We start from the raw sequence: 20,538 nt of genomic DNA on the forward strand, positions 1-20,538 counted from the left end.
TATAAATCTGGGGTGATAATTTTCTGTAATATTAGAAAATTTTGAACTTTCCCAGGCTTGAAAAAATCACGAGTAATCACTGCTTATAGCCCCTTAGGAATTTATAACTGCATTGTGGGTAAATTAAGATGCAGTGCAGTATCATATATTCACTTGTTGCAGAGCTGTCGGAGGGGACGGACCGGTTCAGCCTCACGGGGGTCAAAAACTACACGGAACTCGCCTTCGAACCCACTACTTACCAAGTCGTGGTTGGCGCCAGGTGGGTGGTACTTCAGTCTCGTACTCGGCCCTTAGTACTTCCTTTTAAATTCTCTTGGCATTGCGGTATTCGTGACTTGGTACTTTATTGATCTTTTATGTACTGCTTTGACTTTTAGAAACACGCTAGTTTTGAATAACGTACTGCATGAGACTCGTGAAATATTTTGAGATGAAGATGAGGGATGTTTACTGTCATATGCGATGAGGCATTGCATTGTTTCTGAGTAACGCGGCGGGTGTGTGTGTGTGTGTGTGTGTGTGTGTGTGTGTGTGTGTGTGTGTGTGTGTGTGTGTGTGTGTGTGTGTGTGTGTGTGTGTGTGTGTGTGTGTGTGTGTGTGCGTGCGTGCGTGCGTGCGTGTGTGTGTGTGTGTGTGTGTGTGTGTGTGTGTTTATCTGACTAACCACATTTGGTGGAAGAGTGTCATCAAGGGTGCCCTGTAGGAATTCAGAACAATAGGTCAACGGTCAAGGAAACACGGCAAGGTCAACTTAAGTAGTTTTGATCCGAGTTAGACCAGACTTAGTGGAAGTATTGAGTGAAGGAAGGATTAACTGATTCGACTCTGAGTAGTCAGTCAAAGGTCAAGGTCAAATGTTCGACCATGTAACACGATTTTTAAGAATCTGTTTTATCTAAACTTTGTTCAAGGATTAAGGATCAGCCAAGGACGAAGAGCTTATCTGAGCACAATAGATCAAAGGTCAAGGTCACAGGTCAAGGCCAATTCAAATAGTTTAATTAGATTTGAACGAAACTTGGTGGAACGGCTGAGGGTCAGGCAAAGATGAAGTGATTCGATTTTGAGAACACTCGATGAAAGGTCAAGGTCATAGGACAAAATCAAACGTTCGGCCCTCAGACCACTTGAAGGGCTTAGGTGTTGCACTTTCTGAATGCTCCCTATTTACTCATTATTAGTGTAGTCAGTATTTTAGCACAATTTTGGTTATGTAGGCCTGTATTTTTACTGTATTCACAATACCGGTACTGTTTAGCCTTAAGTTATTATGTCTAGGTGTTTATTCTGGGCATAATCAAATCATCCAAACAAATCTTCTCAACCCTGACAACAGAAATCGCGTGTTCAGGCTCAGCCTGAAGGGCCTACAGCTGCTGGAGGCGTCAGACTGGGCGTCCAACAAGAGCACGGTGGGAATGTGCACGCTGAAGGGCCAGTCTCAGGACGCGTGCCATAACTTCGTGAGGGTACTGCACGTCCACCACGGAAAGGTCCTTGTATGCGGAACTAATGCCTTCAGTCCACTCTGTACATGGCGAAGGTGAGTGAGATCGAGAGGAATGTGACTTGTAATGTGAAATCTTTAAAGCAACTCGGAGGCCTTGTTGGTAAATCACCCCTTTAATCACGAAGTCCGTGTTTGGAGTCACGGGTGGGGTCACTTAGCCGTTTCAACCACAGGACGTAGTTTTCATGGTATTGTTGCTAACCCTCACATACAGTTAATTATGAAGCAACGTGTGGAAATGGAAGCAGGATATTCCAGGGACTTGAATAGTGAATGAATGGGTGTGTGGCCCATTTCTTGAGGCGAGCTGTTGAATGGTTCCCCCATTAGTAAAAAAGGTGGGATGATGATGATGATGATGATCCCTGTATTTTTTTCTATTCAGCTTTGGATATAGTTTTGGAACACGGGGGGGGGGGGGGAGTACGTACCGTATACCTTTCATTAACTCTTTTGAACACCAAGGGTTTTCCTCAGATGAATAAAATCGTCTGTTAGTAGTACGAATAATGTCAGTAAACTACAAAAGTACATCATCGTGTTGAAATGGCTGGGTTGAAGACCTTTAATTCAGTGTGTAATGGCAGCCAACCTGTGTATTTCGTAAACCTTTGTGAGGAAATGCGGTGGTGCGGCTCCTCACTAACTCTGACAGCATGTATATAACTTTTAGGCTCCTGTAAATATTAGTCCAGAGGGAGAAATTGGTGAGTAACATATGAAGGAAAAAATGTATGAGAATAAGATGCCTGTTAATCCCTTCTGTAAGAAGACATACACTTCATTAGATGTGGAAGCATCTCTAGGAACGTGGGTGTCCGTCATGCACTCATTAAGTTTTGTCGTAAACAATTTGCTCAGCGCCTGAAGAATTTGGTAAAGCTTGATATTAGGTCCTTTATGTTTCCGCACCTCGTAGGCTACTTATATGCTTGTTTTATTCCTGCTGCCTCGTCGTTAAACTTTTAATTGTGAGGGGGGAGAGCAGATAAAGATTTCATGAACACCTTCACCGCTAGTGTTCAAAGTTGAATAAAATCATGTTGTAATAGCAAGAATAAACCGAGTAACACGTCAGGTACTTAAGGGGTTAATTATGAGGGAGTAGAGGAACAGGGAAGGAGAGACTAAGTGGGGAAAGTAACAATGACGTCTCTCAGTAGCCTAACTCCTGGAGACCTTTTCTCTCCAGGGTTATTCATTAGCGAGTGAAAAGTAATTAATTTCTTTTAGACTTAGCGGAAATAATGATTAGCAATTATTAGTTAATCAGAATGGGGTGCGGTAAATGATAACAGAACTTACCACATCCTCTCCATCACGCTGCTAATCCTTCATTGTTGCAGCTCTCATTTTACCTCACGTCGTAAGCTTGACATCTCATTTTTCATAATTTTCCCACACTTCGTCACCACTTTTCTCGCCTCACCACCACCATCTTCCATTCCTCATCACACTATGTCTAATCTTCCTTAATTTCGCAACTAATCCTGCTTTATATCACTACTAATCTCTTTATGTTCGCCTTGTCAAACTTACTCCCATATTTCCCCCCCCCCCTCTCTCTCTCTCTCTCTCTCTCTCTCTCTCTCCACGCCATTTTACTGTTTATCCGTCACTTCTTTATATTCCTCTTTCCTTGCATACGTAAAATCCTTTATATTCCTCTTTTCTTGTATATGTAAAATTATTTATATTCCTCTTTTATTGCATACGTAAAACTCTTTATACCGGTATTCCTCTCTTTATATTCCTCTTTTCTTGCGTACGTAAAATTCTTTATATTCCTCTTTTCTTGCATACATCCAATTCTTTAAATTCCTTTTTTCTTGCATACATCCAAAAATTCCTTTTTTCTTGCATACATCCAATTCTTTAAATTCCTCTTTTCTTGCATACATCCAATTCTTTAAATTCCTCTTTTCTTGCATACATCCAATTCTTTAAATTTCTAAATTTTCTTGCATACATCCAGTTCTTCATATTCCAGTTTTCTTGCATACGTCCAGTCTGTCTCATCTCGCGTCTCTCTCACTTCCAGCCTGTCCAACATCAACCACATTGAGAGTTGGAAGAAGGGGGTGACGCGCTGCCCCTTTGACCCCACTCAGCCAGCCACCTCCCTGCTGACCTCAGAAGGGGCGTTGTATGTCGGCACCCCAGCGGATTTCTCAGGTGGGTTGGGTCGCACCGCACTTGTTATGACTGACTAAAATATACAGTATTGTGGGGCTACGGGTACACATACCCTGATCAGCTCACAGGTACAGTAGTTACAAAATTAATACTGAAGTAACAGCTCTATTTTATTTATTTATTTTGTTTTTTACACTGGACAGCATTCAGTTACAAGTAGTAGTATACGGTCATTTGTAAGATGCAATGTTTGGTAGTAAGGAAAAAAATTGTAATGTATATACTTAACTAGCTTTACCCTTCTCTGCATTCTGTACAGTATATCAGTCTTGTATCAGTATCTGTGGTCAGCCTATCTGAATTAGTCTGTTTGAGGTCCGCTTTGTACAGACTTCTTTGGAGAGTGATAACCAGAATTAACTTGCTCATGCCGGCCATGTATGAATAAGGAAGGGATGTTTCTAGTGAGAACACTGCATGTTGTATAGGCTACATTTTTTTGTGTCATAGTTTGCGTATGTCATCAGTATGATCCAGCAGTGTATTAATATTTGCTTGAATATGGAAAGACATAGTACCAGCAACCACTAAAATGTCCACCGTGTGCCTATGATTTAAATCCCTAATTCAGGACACACAGATTAAGAGACAAATGCAGTAACCACTAAGCCATTCTGGTTCACATTACTGGGAAAAGGTTCAATATTTTGTAATACTGTACAGCCCAAAACGTTGCATGTTTTATTTTTCATACAACAGAATTCTCATTCTAACTTATTTCCACAGGCCAGGACTCAGCGTTCATGCGATCATTAGGTCCAGGAGTTACCCTTCGGACTCATAAGTACGACCTTAAGTGGCTCTCCTCTCCAAAATTCATCACGTCCTTTGAAGCATCGGGTTTCGTTTACTTTGTCTTCAGGGAGATTGCAGTAGAAAACCTAAACTGTGGCAAGGTAAGCTGCTTTACAGCACGGGCACAGTACATTTTTTTTTTTTTTTTAATAGGAACTCTTGTGAGGGAACTATTGCAGTGCCATCGTTAATGTTACCATAACTCTGTTGGGATATCAGCAGTGTTCGTGCATCATTTCAGAGTCTCGAAGTTTCTTTTGCACTCATCACTTCGAGCTTCCATTTCTCTCAGTACTTTGTCGGTAATCTTCGTGGATATATGGGACCTTATATTGCAGTTTTCATTTTTCATTTTTTTTTTTTTTTTTACCAAAGCCCTTCATTGTTTACCATGAGTATTTTCTGTGCGATTTCATTTCATTTTTTTTTTTTTTTTTTTTTTTTTTTAAATACTGGTGAACAGCGTTTCAAAGCGGTCGTTGTTTAATCCCCAACGGTGCGCAGCGCCAAAGACAGACGGACGCCATCATTTAGAACGCCATTTTTGACCCAAAGTTACCTTTACCGGTGCTGACTCATCCACACGTAACCTAAACTTAAGTAACTTAGCCCAACCATAGGTAATTCTTAAGGAAACAGGACCATCTCTTAAAAAAAAAAAAAAAAAAAAAAGTCAGTGTAAACGTGTACAGATGGGCGTATTCGAGTATGAAGAGAATCTATCAATAGACATGGAATGTACAGCTACATAAGTGTGACAGATTTAGGTTAGGTTAGGATGTTGGGTTAGGCTTGCATAAAATAGGTTGTCAGGTTAGGTAAGGATAAATATGGCTGTGCCAGGATACGAAAGTTTAGGTTTTGAAAAATGGCACTGATGAGTAATTTCGTTCAAAAATGGCTTCTAAGGTGGCGTCCGTCGGTTTTCACGTATTACAAGATTAGACCCAATATTATCTATCACAGTTGATTACAAGTCTCGTAGGCCTATTTGGTGTTCCACATATTTCAATCACTATAGTGCATGCACTACTCTTAATCTGGGGGGGGGGGGATGTTTTCTTCACCTAGATATTGTTTTGGCATGACAGTGACATCTTTGACTAAAAATATTACCTTATATTTATTGAGTCGTCAACATCATGGCTTTTGGGAGTTATTACATTTAATGAAAATGTTATCCAGTGTAGATTCACAAAGTTTTTCCATTACTGAGAGGCTATTCAATATTAAATCAGCACAGGTCTTGCAGATGTGCTTCTGTTTCTGAGCAGAGATCTGATACATCAAGTGAACAGATACACTACAATTTCTTTCTTGTAACTAATATAGTTAACAAGAAGCTAGTATTAAACAGATACATTTTTGGGTAAATTTGCATTTTGGGGATCAGGGTTATTCTGATTTGGTAAATTTTTAGAAGTAACCAACGTTTTCTTTAATTTTTTTTTTATGGTTTCCAATGCAAAATACTGTGCTTTAATTAGTTTTGACCCTCATTTTTTGGGGAAAATCCCCCTTTTGGAATTTTGAGTAAGATTTCCAAAAGTGGGTTTATCCCCCAAAATCAAGATCAAGATTAATTAAAAATACACTATTTTGCATTAAACTAACCCAAACTAACCTAACCTAACCTAACCTAGGCCTGATCTAGAGCCTGACATAGACCGAATGCACACGCCTGCACCAGCCAATATGGCGCAACATTCATCCGTTACTGAGCGACAGCCTAACCTAAGTCACTATATGACTATCCCTACAAAATTTGCTCCCCCAACTGAAACTAGGCTTAAAGGGTAAGTCTTAGTTAGAATAGTTCAGGGACGTAATATAATGAAAATTGGTAACGTTGGTTACTTCTAAAGTTATACCTCTGATTTTGTTTCTAACCGAATCTAACCTTACCCAAGTTAACCTAATTAAACTAACCTAACCGATCAAACCTAACTACCCCAACAGATAACCTAACCTAACTAACCTAAGTAAGGGGTGTGACTGTCCGAAACTGCAATAATGCCCATTTTTTTCTTTGCTGCAGATTAGGATCTACAATCAATCATTACGGTACCTGGATGTGATTTTTTTTTTTCTCACAAGAAAGCCTTAGCCGTATATACACCCATCATTAGTATGCTTGATATGTATAGTATACAGTATCTTAGACTAAATGCAGACAAAGGTCTCTCACCAACCAAACACTTCATTTTACTGCACGTAAAGAGGAAGTGTGAATTTTAAACACAGGGTCCAGCATATAATCTACCTTTTATCCATTCCATTTATGAAAATATCCTGTATCCTCACACTGCTTCTTTCAGTGTATATTATGGTATAACAACTCTTTTCGTAAATGTAAAATACATAAAAACCTACCTAGCAAAGCCGATGACGCTCGCAGACAAGTTTGCTCTCTTCGCCTTAATTTCCTTCTTGCTGGATCACAAGTAGTCAAAGAAGACGCACAGAAGGTCCACGAATGTTATTGCACCCAAATGCAGCAAAAGCAACCATTAACAAGGGCAAAAAAAAGCACCAGTAAAAGAATTACACTACCTCCCCCTTCACGGCTACCAACAGTCTGGTTTGTCAATATTACAATTCGGCGATTATCTCGGTATTTACGTGTACTTTCAAGTAAAATCCATATGTAGAGATGAATACTAAAATAAAAAATCTTCAGTAGCTCAAATTAACAAACTATACTACAATTAAAGCGACATTTTATTTATCAGCCAATCATGTTGTACAGTAGATGATGAGATAAATTTTAGACGAAGATGCAGTCAGCCAGCACCAGGGTTGAGTCTTTTTCAAAAAATTGGCGCGATGTCAGCCAACCAATCTGCGAGCAGCTGAAAATATTGCCTGTCCAGTTTCTCTTTCTTTTGGATCCCTTATCTCTTTCTATAAGGTCACTAGGATGGTGTCCGTCTGTTTTCGACACAGTTAGGGATTGTAAGCGAACACCGCTTTTTAAACGCTTATCATTATTTAACGAAGTGAAAACATCGAAACTTGAAAACGCAGTCAGAAAATACTCAAGAATCTCACGAGGAGCTGACGTAAAAAAAAAAAAAAAAAAAAAAAAAAAAAAAACAAAAGGAAACTGCAAAAGAATGTGGTCTTATGCCTACTTGCTCAGCCTATGTATTTACATATATCTTATAGCTTTGTCATTCCACAGTTCATTATCTTGGATGTATTCATTTTGCTTCATTGGATGTGCCACAAGATTATGCAATACATGCAGTAATTAACATTTTCACTGTTTGCCTGATGATTAGTGGTCAGAATGCCCCACTTGGAGTGACATCCTTGTTTAGGTTCGATCCCGAGGGGATAAGAGGTTTTTCAGTCATGTAATGCTGTTAACTGAGTGAAGATTTGTATTTGAATGTTGGACTGAAACAAGAATGTGTCATTTCTCCTAGGTTACTCTGTTTATACTGTTTATATGGATAGAGTTATAAAAGAGATGTTGTTTGCAGATGATGCTGTACTGTTATGTAAGAACGAAGGGGAATTGCAAGGCTTGGTGAATGAGTATGGGAGAGTCTGTAAGAAATGGTATCTAAAGGTGAATGCAGGGAAGAGTAAAGTTGTGCTCCTCGTGAGAAATGGAGTCACTGAATGTACAGTGAGGTTGGATGGTGAGTAAATGGAAAATGTGTGTGCATGTAAGTACTTGGGTAGTGTGATGATTAAGGATGGAAGTTTAGAGGATGAAGTGCACGAAAGGGTACAACAAGGAAGAAAAATTGCTGGTTCTTGAAAGCAGTGGTAAGGAATGGAAGTGAGCAAGAAAGTAGAAAAGATGGTGTGTGATAGTACAGTATGGTGATACCAACTCTAATGCATGGAGGTGAAGGTTGGACCTTGTTAGAAGGACAAGTCAATAGTGAGAGCAGTGGAAATTAGTTAAAGAGAAGCATGTGTAGTTACATGGAGAGACAGATTGACAAATGAGGAAATGAAGGAGTGTTATGGTGTGGAGGTGATAGAAAGCATCAGGAGAAATACATTGAGGTGGTTTAGCCATGTTGAGAGAGAGAGAGAGAGAGAGAGAGAGATGCTAGCAGGGCGAGTGTAAATGAGTGAGGTGGAAGGGGAGGGTTGAAGGAGGGAGAGACCGAGGATGAGATCTAGTTATGGAGTGGAGAGGTATATGAGAGAGGAGCGGGTTGAGCTGGATGGAGGGCAGTGAAATGGCAGGGACAGGGTGACGTGGAGGCGTTTTGTTTGTGGCCACCTCTTAAGTGATTGTGGCGTCTGGCTATAGATAGGTAGATAGAATGCTGTCAAGAAAAATAGTTAATCATCTATGATAGCTTAGCCTCTGCTCCTACATCTCAAAGGAGATAGTATGGCATTATCTGATACTGTCATTCCTTCTTTTACTTGTAATGCAGTAGGCCTACAGTACAGTGCAGTGTTTCTCCCCAGCGTGTAACATCAAGAATAGGTCGTGTATGCAAAAACGACTCCGGTGGAACACATAGCCTGCGTGGGTACTGGACCACTTTTCTCAAAGCTCAGTTGTCCTGCACTGTACCAGGACAAGTGCCCTTCCGTTATGATTATGTTCAGAGTCTTACATACCTACCCAGGGAGCAGGTTCTGTATGGAGTCTTCTCTACTGCTGAGTGAGTGACATTGTTGGCTGAGCAATTATGTTAAAACATTTAATTTTTATTGTTTGACCCTTTCAATCCAGTGATGTAGTGTGTATTTTACTCTTACCATCTCTAAATTGCATTAGAGTACAGTACTGTATTTAACTTTGGAAATTTTTTAACCACTTTACTACTAGAGGTTTCTCCAAAGCTTTAATGTAAAGATAGGTTTGTGTGCTGTTTTTTATGGGAACTGTTGTGCAGGTGTGGACTCAGTTTTGTTTGATGGTGGTTTTAATTTTCAGCAAAATTATGATTGGCATTAGGAAAACACAAGTATTGTAAATTTTGTAATTAAATAAAATTCAGGATTTTCATTTTTTTTAAGGACAGTACTGTAGTTTATGAGTACCTTCTAGAACACAACATTTAAAGATATACCAATACTTATGCTATATATGAAACTTAACATTCAGTACTACTTAAACTCTGATATTCGCCTTTACTTTGTGAAGTAAAACTCATAAGATTATTACCATTACCACATTATAATGTATGTCATGCAATTTGCCTTTACAGAAATGGACTCATGGGGTCTGCAGTGTGTCTTTTCAACATGAGTGCTGTAAATGCTTCCTTTGATGGTGCCTTCAAATACCAGCCATCTCCATCCTCAGTCTGGGGTCCTGTTACAGCTGACAGTGCACATTTTCACTGTCAGAACTCAGGCGGGAGTAACCGCGAGGCTAGTCTAGCAGCCAACAAATTCCAGCTAATGGATCAGCCAGTACTCCCACAAACTCCAAATCCACTCTACTTGCTTGACAACCAGAGGTAATATACAGATTTCAATAGATCTGACATCAGTAATAAGTAAAACTGTTTTTGACAGACCCATATTGACTAAAATTATCTATTAGGGAAGTACTGTCCTTTAGGCTTCAGTAGAGTTGTATATTAAGAAAAAGAATCACAATATATTTGTGAAGGAAGGTGTAAATCGTACAACCTCCCCTCCTCAAATCTTTACCCCACAGTGGTTGTCTGCCATAACATCCCTTGAACAGATGACAGAATTCAGTCAGTTTTAACTGACTTCAAAAATTTATATCTGAAATACGCACCCATCCTTTTTGCTTGTTTTCATTTTCAGGCTAACCCATGTAGCAGTGGATGTGGTGGGGACCCGTCAAAGTGGTAGTGTGCATGTGGTGTTTGTGGCAGACTCCAGTGGCGTGGTGAGGAAGTTCAGTGTGGTGCCTGGGCCTCCACAGAGAGTGTGCCTGCTTGAGGTTCTTCATCCCTTTCCACGCAACACCACAGCCACCATCTACACCCTCAAGTTGCTTAAAGACACAGTGAGTTGACAGTACAATACAGGGTACACTTTTGGCCGTTCAGATTGTTTATTTATCACTATTTTTCAGTAGGAACATCAGACAACCAGTATTTGGGAGATTCAGCTCTTTAATCTGGTGGAGGTTGTCAAGCACAGAAGTTAGTCCCTAGGTACAGTTTTCATTCCTCTTGTGCTATGAAAAATAGAAGGTTGTGTACAATACAAGGGCCGGGCAGTGAAGTCATTACATACATGCCACAGCAACCTAATCCAAATATACCCAACTTTATCAGCTTCAGACAATGTAAATCTATTCTAGACCAACCCATCCAAAAACAACATTGCTTACTGTAAGCCAGTCTCATGCAAACAACCCACTCTGACTTATCTCAACAGAGGACTCAAACCCAAACCAGCCAACTTAATGTAAATCATAACAACTAACCCTTACTCTTCAAGGTATGGCTTATCTGTTTAACATTGGCTAATGCCAAATGATTGTACAGTATTCATCACTGGGAAACTTCTCAGGATGTGAGTTAAACAACCCAAAATATCTCATCCCACCTCAGTCCAGATCAAGACAGAGCAACAGTACCCTAGGAAAAATAATCCAATTGAACCATATACAGCCAGTAGTCAGTTTGTTTTCACCCAGTGATTGAGGCATTCTCACATGTGTAGAATATTAAGTCGTGGTTGCATGAAATTCAGTTACTGTACCTGGTACTCTTAGTTATGAAGTAGGAGTGAGTGTCCTCGGTTATTAGTGGAATCAACCCTCCAATCTGATTATTATATGTCTGGCCATCAGCAGAGCTGAAAGGGGTTAGATTCTTGGTCACATTACAGTAAAATAAATTCAGTATGGTGATCCATGCCAGTCCAAAATCAGTTCCAATTCTAAATAACTCATTTGTGTGTGTGTGTGCAGGACTCTCTCTACCTGGGTACTGAGGATGAGGTATTGCGCATGCCTGTCCATCGCTGTGGTCGGTACCATACTCGTGCTGCCTGCTTGGCTGCCCGGGACCCCTACTGTGGGTGGAACGAGGGTCTACTCCAGTGCTCTCCATCACCTGGGCGTAACCCCTTCATTGCCTCATGGGTACAGGGGGTCATGGACTGTCCGCGTCAGATTGAACCAGGTGAGGTCCAGTTAGGGCAAGTCATAAAATCATTGTCAATGCCATCTTCATCATAATCTTTGTTATCACCACCTTTTCCATCTTCACTGTCCATCATCATCATAATCAATCATCATCATCATCATCACCATTACTACATGTTTCCTACTTCCTTCTGTTCCGTCTTCCCACAGAACATACATTATAATATTCACTTTACTCTGACATTGGTCTCCCTGTTCCATTTACTTTACTCCAATAAACCCTTATAACCAATAATTACCCCTTGTTGTGCAAAACACAGCTCTCCTTTGTACCTTGTCCTTCCCATACCTTTTCTTTTTCTAGCCACCCCACTCTCAGTCATCCTTCATGCCAGTCTTTCACAGTCATGCAAAAGCCAAATACTGTATTGTATACACTACAGTAGACATGGATTTAGGATGGAGGCTTATGGTCCCCTATTTTAGGCAGACTAATGATTACTTGTAATAAAAGAACAGTGTTAATGACCAAAATATATGCACTTGACAATACTATTGTTCTCCTATGATTAAAACAAATAAATGGGCATTTTTCATTCTTTTATTCCATAAGTGCATTTAGGGGTAATTCTGCCAGGAATCTCCACTCCCCTTTTTTCAAAGTGCTGGATCTGGCCCTGTACACCACCTTGTCCTTGCTTTAGCTCCCAGTACTTCCAGCTGTCCTTCTTCAGTACAGACTTCCAGTCTCATTCTTATGCTAAAACCATATACTGTATGTACAGTGCAGTCACTAGTTTTCTGCCTAATTGGTACCACAATCACATAGCAAAAGTAAAATTCGCATACTCATGCATAAACTTTACTTGTAATAAGTAATTGGTTCCAGGGTCAGCCACCTCATTTTCCCTTAGCTACTTATTAATGACACAATAACCCTACTATAAATTACATACAGTTAATCTATATTACTGAACCTTAATACTAAAGACTTTACTACTACTGTATTGACACATAGGCTGAACTGCTTGATGTGGCTTGAAGGTGAGTTCTGAGGCTGGGAGCAGTGGTTAGTTACCACTTGCCCCTTCTCTGCTCCACGCCACCACTGTTGAGCCCACACACCACCACTTCTTCCTCACACCTTTACAGTATTCCCAGGTACCATTGCCCTTCCTTGAACCCACAGCGCTGCAGTTGCTCATTATGTAATTGTGAAACATGTTACACAACACACGAACTGAAGATTCAAGAAATTTCTGAGTATGAGATCACAGCAGTACAACGGAATATGATGTCACAAACATGGCAGCGGTGGCTGTGAACAAGTGACAGGAGATGCGTATACGTGCGATCATTCGCCACCTGGAGTCGCCAAACTCTCAGTCGAGTCGCAAGACTTCTTGAAGAGGAACATTCCTTTGCATCGTGAAACTGCTATTCACAAAAGTATATATCGCGAAACTAGTGAGTACACTGTATTCCATCTCCTACCCACAGTGGATGGTGGATGGAGTCGGTGGTCTGGATGGTCTACCTGCCTGCAGTCTGGCTCTGGGGACTCCTGCCTTTGTCGTCACCGATCCTGCAACTCTCCACAACCTGCACGAGGAGGGGAACCTTGCGTCGGATCCACCACAGAGGTGTGTAATGTGTGTTTGCTGGGGGGTGGGGAGCTGTTGAGGTGCAGGCTGTTTATTCTTGCTGCCGGATGATGATAGTTAAAGTCCTATAGGAACTCATACAACTTGTGTAACTGTAATACAAACAATACATGTGAGCCATGCTTTATATGAGGACAGCAACCCAAAAAATCCTCAAAAAGGAAAGCTATTTTCATGCTGATATTGTTAAATCCCAATCCCCCTATCCTCAGCTCAGTCAGAATACATGCCATCACTGTGTAAACAACTGTGTCTAGTGAAAGACAGGTTAGTGGAAATTCGTCTTGAATTCTTCAGCTTGAAGGGTCTCCCAATTTGAAGAAAACTGTCTGATGCTAACCGGATTGATGTGTGAAGGATTTGCAGGTACATCTTACTGGACATGCTATTGATAGTTCCCCTGATTTCATACTTTGTCTTTCCTTGCTTTAGGATCTTACCTAACCCTATCCTTAGGTGAGAAAATAAGGTCAGGATTATGATCATGATGGTAATGAAGATGAGGATACCATAGGGCCAAATGGGTTAGTGATGTTGTAGCTAATATTTATTTGTATATGTGTACCCTCAGGTTGCTAACTGCACAGTGCATGGAGGCTGGACAAGTTGGTCATCATGGTCACAGTGCTCAGCAACGTGTGGCATTGCTGTCAAGACCCGCCGGCGTTCCTGCTCAAACCCAGAACCTCGTCATGGAGGCAGGGTGTGTGTTGGGCAGGAGCGCACAGAGATATACTGCCACTCCCTTCCTCACTGCCCATGTAAGTTCAGTTGCCTACCTACTTAATTTGTTGATATCTGATGGTCTGGTGTATTACGGCACTCCAACCAGCTGTGGTCCATAAAGGTTTTAATTAGAGGAGTGGTTGGGGTTTATTACTCTCATAATACCAGATGGGTGAGCCACTGGCCATTCTTACCACAAAATTCTGGACTGATCACCTCGCCCTATGGAAGAATTGGATTTGAATTAATTTTATGGGACACCTATTGGTCTGTTGGTAGGTAGAGACTGGCTGGTGAAAGCTGTGCTTTATACTCTCCTGCTCAAATCCAAGAAGTGATCAGATATTTTCTTTCATGTTGCCAAGGATGTAGGTCATTCTTCTAAAATTAAATGTTCTTGGCTATAGTAGCCTAACATCAAGCCCTTACTTCAGAGAAAAGTATGATGTTTGTTGACTTCATATTAACATACATTGACAAGCCACTGGATTAAACACCAGTAGTGTACTCAGCATCAGCTTTTAACCTTCATTCTGTATCTGCAATATAGCTTAAAAAATTAAACTCTTTATAAAGACACCCAGTTATATGGTACTTTTAATTCATTGTTGATTGTTCAAGGAACAGTCTCATATAAAAATCTGGACTTTTCTAGCAATATATTGCCGTAGTTGCATCTAGCTAGTTATGAATGAGAAAAGTGAATCTAATATGACCCTTTGACCTTGTCTTATGCCTGTTCCAGCTTACACTGCATTACCAGTGGATGGTGGGTGGAGTGAGTGGGGATCATGGAGCAGGTGCTCTGCTTCTTGTGGATCTGGTGTGCGTCGACGCAGTAGAACATGCACCCGCCCTGTCCCGAGGAATGGTGGAGCACAGTGTGCTGGATGTGATGAAGACATTGAACAGTGTGCTGACTGGCCCTGTCCAGAGATTCGCAAATACACTTCCTGGACACCTTGGCTGGCTATTAACTCAAGCAGAGGACCTTCAGTTGTTCAGAGACGATTCAGAGCAGAGTGCATCGCAACTGGAGACCGGGATGATCCACTGCATACTGGGGGTTGGAGACAGGAAGACCGAACATGCCAAGATGGGTGGTGTGGTGGTTCAAAGACCAGTGGATGGAGTGAGTGGGGAGAGTGGAGCAAGTGTGACCAGCCGTGTGGAGGAGGTAAGCAAATCAGACAACGCTCCTGTGACTCCGGGTCCTGCAGTGGCATGGCATCACTTGAGAGACCGTGCAACCAACAACCCTGTGTTGGTGAGTAAATAAAACTTGAGACAGCACTAGGTTCATGCAAGATAAATTCCATGTTATTGTGAGAAATTAAGTTGTAATCATCATACTTTTAAGTACTGCATGCCAGAGATAGGTTACCAGCACAGCAGTTTTGACACGCCCGAAATAAGTTGCAGTAAATTTTTAAAAACTTTACCGAACCTTTATTTTCTCAATCTGTCCTATTTCTTGAAGAAAACCCATTGGCAGACAATTTGGGTTTTCTTCATCAGTAATCATGATAGTGTGATATTATCATTGGTATCCTATTTCAGGCCATAACTTTACAGCTTATTACACTTCCCAGTTCTATATCTATCTATATACCTAGGCTGCTTCCCCCAAGGAAAGGGAGGTAGCCAAGACAGGACGACACACTCCCCATTTACTCATCCATTCAAACACATTAATTCGCATCTTAGCCCCAAAGGGGAGAAGGGACAGATCCTCACCGCACCACACCGCACAAGGGTCAACTGTGCAATGCAATCAGTGACATCCGCAGCAGGGCCCGACAGCAGAGCTGGTTTACCCCTGCCACATCATAACAGACTCCCAGTTAGCTTGTAGAAATATTCCATTACCCTAGAAAAAAAAAACACTTGACACAAGTCTTCCCCCAAACCTAGGAGTGTGGGGTTGCTGGAGTGCATGGAGTGCATGTTCTGCCTCATGTGGATCGGGCCGACAGACTCGCAAACGCACCTGCCTCTCTCCCTCCCACCCCTCCATGCCAGCACACCCGTCTGCTGTGTGCCCTGGCCACAGCATCTCACACCAGACCTGCCACAATGAAGTCTGCCCAGGTTAGTATACGGATTCTTCATGTGGGGAGCAGGAGTGTCAGATTTTGAGGGAGTCTGTGGTATTGAAAGCTATAAGGGGCTCGAACAGGAGGACTTAAAATACTGTACAGACAAATTATGCATAGCTAAGTAAGAGCTGGCTGGAGGTATAAAGAAAAGAAAGGATAGCTTAGTTAAAGCAAGGAGAACCTACCATATAGAATGAATATACAGTATATATGTCAATGTGAGGGGTCCATTCTGTCCATCCATCCATCATCCAATCCTGTGCCACCTAATGCGGAGTGTAGGAACCAGGGGCTAGGCAAGTTGGTCCTGACATTTAAGATGAGAGTGACCAACCTCACGCATCCCTGTATCCCATTATATGAGCAATAAACCCCAACCACCCCTTGGATATAAACCTACACAGGCTCAATCTGATTGGAGTGCCTTAATTACCCACTAAACCACCAGGCGCCGTAATTTGATTATATGGTTACCATCCAGCGTAGTAAATGGTTTCCTGGTGTACAAGAAACCATCTGGGTTGTCACTCAGTGTAGAGTTACCCACAGGCAGAAGGAAGAGGAAAGAGTGAAGGAAAGAAGACAGAAGAGGGAGTGTAAAGTCACCTGTAGGCAGAAGGAAGAGGAAAGACTGAAGGAAAGAAAGACAGAAGAAGGACGGAAGAGAGGAAAGACTGAAGGAAAGAAAGACAGAAGAAGGACGGAAGAGAGGAAAGGGCAGACACCCAAAGCAGCACTACATCAAGTGAGTGGATGGTGAGTGCCTCCAAATAAAATCATATGGTAATAACAAAAGTAACTTTAAAATCATTGTATTGAAGGGGTTGATGGAGATTGTACATTACATCATCAGTTGGAGGGATCTCTCGTAAGCTGGCCACAAAAATAAATTTTTTAATATTCAACATTGTGAAAGGGATGGGGAAACAGACTTTATCATCCTCATATGACCAAATATGTTAGAAGGACACAAGTACAGATCAAGTTTTAGCTGTACCAGGTTCCACAAAATGACCATTTTTCTATTGTATGACTTGCTCTCAAGATGGTCCGTCTTGCTCGGGGGGAACATGAGCTTTAACCTTACCAATCCAGTGAGGTATTTATTGTATTTACCTTATTCTTGCTACCATCAGACAATTTAATTCCATGTAGGGAAGACCCTTAGTAGTGAATGGGTTAATGAAGGCAATGTCTACATCCTCCATTTTAAAAATTCCCTTCAAACCTCAATATAATTGTTTGGTGGAAGGAATAAAATGTAGTACAAAATACATCAATGGAGTGAAATGGTTAAGGCTGTGAACTTCTTTAACCTAATCATCTTAGCACTGTAATAAATCCCACAACTATTGCATAACTTAATGATGACCAACTCACTCGATGTAGTGCTGTGCCCGTGTGACTGCCCATTCCTCTTTTCCTTCCATCCTCTTCTGTCTTTCTTTCCTCTTCCTTCTGGCTACAGGTGACTTGCACTGAGTGACAAGCCAAATAGTTTCCCGTACACTAGGAAACCAGGCACTACTCTGGTTGGGTAACCATATACTGTTACCAAATTATGGCACCTGGTGGTTTAGTGGTTAATTAAGGCACTCCAATTGGATGGACACGGTGAAAGTTTATATCCAAGGGGTGGTTGGGGTTTATTGTTCATATAATGCCACTTAGGGATGGATAAGGCTGGTCATGTTCATCTTAATTGTCAGGACAAACTTCCCTAGCTCCGAGTTCCTATGATCCTCATGGGGCAACATAGGATTAGATGATGGATGAATGAGTAACCATCCATCCATCAACAAATTTCAAACCTAAATATGTGTGACTTACCTCCCCCCTCCCCAGGCGAGGAGGGATGGGGTGCATGGTCCCTGTGGTCGGAGTGTAATGGTGGTGGTAATGAGGAGCGCTCCAGGTCTCGCCGCTGCCTCTCAAGTGAACCCAGCCAGTGCCGGGGTCTTGACATACAGCGGGAGTCATGCTCACAGCTTGAACGTAAGCTTTGCCTCATCTTTGGTATTTTCATGAAGTACAGATAAGAACATAATGTTCCCCTGATATTTCACCTTTTCTGTTTCTCTTCGTATTTTCCATCCATAACTTTTTTTTGTGGGGGGATCTTCTGTTTTTCTTTTCCTTCTTTTTTTTCAGTTTTCTATTTTTTATAATTCAATAAAGTACAGTCAGATTGCACTTCTTATTTTTTTCACTTTACTCCTCTGATTAACACTGTACTCTGAGAGATACTTCACATGTTTGTCTGCCTGTAGATGATTTTCTATTATATGAAGTGTCAGGGAGGATTGTGATGGACCTGCCGTAAGTGTCAAGTAGAGGCAGTGGTGAACTTTTGTCTCAGAACGTACATCTTGTATGGGGTGATATGGGATTGGCTGTTACCATTTCATTGTTAATCTTGGAATGTTCATGTTAAGCCTTTTCTTCGCCTAATTTGACTGTTGTGCTTCAATTGTTTCAGTTTGTATATCAAGCAAATCAACTGAATTTAAGTTTAGTTTCAAGGTACAAACCAGATCATCCGTTTTTGAAACAAAATACTGTACTGTATAATGTTACCTTCAAAATACATGCATGAATTATGATAAACATTTGTACTTCACTGATCATAAATTAATTGAAATATTGTGTGAAAAGTTGATTGATGTACAGTATGCAGAAGGTTAACAAAAAAACAATTTATTCACCAGCTGAATTGACTGTAATGGAAGCAACCATCCAGACTGCTGGTGTTGGAGGAGGTGGCAGTGAAGGTGGTGGGGTGTCAGTTCAAGCCATGGTGCTGTCCTGCCTGGCTTGCCTCATTGCCGGGGCTCTCCTTGGTGGGCTGGTGACGTATCATATTTTTGTACGGAGGAAACGACGGCGGGTGCCATCATCCCCGCATTATATTTCTGCCAAACCCAATCACTATGTTAGTGTACCAGGGGCAGAGTGGAAGAAGAAGGGGGGTCAGTCACCCAGTGGGAGCCTTAAGAATGGCAGCATCAAGAGTGGATTAAGGGCAGCCATCACCAACCTGCCTCTCAAAGAATTCGACACTGCCACCATCAAGCGCTCCAGCCACGGGTCATACGGCAATGGACACCTCAGAGCTGACCTAGACTCAGACACCATCTTCAATTTCTAGGTCATGACCAAGATTCAGCACATAGTACCATCTTAAATTACTGTACAGTGGCTAAATAAGATGCTCATATCCAGAAGTTTTGCCAACTGTAATATTGATTCAAAATACTGGCTGGTGAAGCTTATGCATCCTCTTTTTTCGATGGAGTATTTAAACCATTCAAGCAGCAGTCACTGTGCTTAAAAAGAGTTCTTCTATCGTAAAGTGATCTTCAGTTCTAGTTCTGAAGTCAGATCTGTCACAAATTACAGTTCCAGTAGCAGACAAATTTGAGCTGAAGCTGTGACCACTAAAAAAAAAAAAATAAATAAAAAAATAAATAAATAAATAAGTAAAGCAAATACTTTCTACACATCTAGCAATGACAGCCACAAACAAGGAAATGTGGCATTCCTGGGAAGTGGCATAATTCACTGCTTGGCTGTTCAACTGAGGCTACATCCAGTGGGCAATTACAGTTACCAGTCAGACCTTTTATGGGTCATGCAATTGAGACAGGTATACAGAAAGTCCTGGTTATATGTTGATTTTTTTTTTGCTTTTTGTTTCTATTAAGTTCATAGAAAAACTGCCTAGTATTACGTTTCCAGTGTTCTCTGTTATGCTGATTTGCCATTTTCCCCTCAATTTATAGTAGAATTGTATGCAAAAAGTTGTGATATTTTAGAACACATCGCTTACTTATAACAAGGACTGCCTGTAGATATCTCTGTTTGCCTTATTTTTTTACTCGCTTTCAGAGCAGGTATAATATTTCACTCAGCTGCCCAAGTCCAGCCTGAAACACACAGTATATTTTAATTTGCATATAAGTGGATACATTGTGTTGCAATCTGATACCGTGTTATAGTGCTTTATGTTTTGCTTTAACAGGTGGGTTTTTCCATTTCATTCACAGCTCAATCAGTAATAGACACTTCATGGCCACTGTATGGGCCAGAAAGGCGGCGTTTCACACAGGCCATATTGCCCGCCGATGTTTAGTCACTTGCGATGTTTTGGTGCTACTCATCCCGTTGATACCTAGTGCCATAACTTCCTCAGCGGGGGTTGGAATGACACTCTCGGCCATGTTATTAAAACTGTTTAGTTGTGTGAACAAGCCCTATATTTTTTAGTCATTCATGGAACATTTATAAGTTAAATGTGATCAGCCTACATCCAGCAGATGTGTAATCAAGCCCCTAATTTTTCATACTTATTTCTGGAACACCTGTAGCTACTGTAAGTGTGATCAGCGTGCAACTTGCAACTTGTATTACAGAGTTAAGTCATCAGTGATACAAAAAAGTCAGACATGTTCTGTCATCATTGTATGCTTCAGAAATTGTCGT

The 20,538-nt window shown here is 41.2% G+C and overlaps 1 protein-coding gene across 1 annotated transcript in view; it reads left to right on the plus strand.

Moving 5' to 3' along the window:
• LOC145411635 (semaphorin-5B-like) overlaps positions 1-19,204 on the plus strand; it is a 20,823-nt gene extending 1,619 nt beyond the window's left edge. Inside the window, exons 2-15 of the mRNA XM_080281642.1 lie at positions 163-262; positions 1,340-1,546; positions 3,555-3,688; positions 4,436-4,605; positions 8,948-9,147; positions 9,697-9,951; positions 10,271-10,475; positions 11,391-11,604; positions 13,068-13,210; positions 13,803-13,992; positions 14,703-15,224; positions 15,872-16,048; positions 17,902-18,051; positions 18,765-19,204. Of these exons, the coding sequence (XP_080137768.1) occupies positions 163-262; positions 1,340-1,546; positions 3,555-3,688; positions 4,436-4,605; positions 8,948-9,147; positions 9,697-9,951; positions 10,271-10,475; positions 11,391-11,604; positions 13,068-13,210; positions 13,803-13,992; positions 14,703-15,224; positions 15,872-16,048; positions 17,902-18,051; positions 18,765-19,204 (3,107 nt within the window). The remainder of the gene's footprint in view (positions 1-162; positions 263-1,339; positions 1,547-3,554; positions 3,689-4,435; positions 4,606-8,947; positions 9,148-9,696; positions 9,952-10,270; positions 10,476-11,390; positions 11,605-13,067; positions 13,211-13,802; positions 13,993-14,702; positions 15,225-15,871; positions 16,049-17,901; positions 18,052-18,764) is intronic.
• The last annotated feature ends 1,334 nt before the right edge of the window (positions 19,205-20,538 follow it).

This window comes from Coenobita brevimanus, chromosome 90, assembly GCF_032717465.1.
Source record: "Coenobita brevimanus isolate Jiangsu-jjx chromosome 90, ASM3271746v2, whole genome shotgun sequence".
Taxonomy (NCBI): Eukaryota; Metazoa; Arthropoda; class Malacostraca; order Decapoda; family Coenobitidae; genus Coenobita; species Coenobita brevimanus.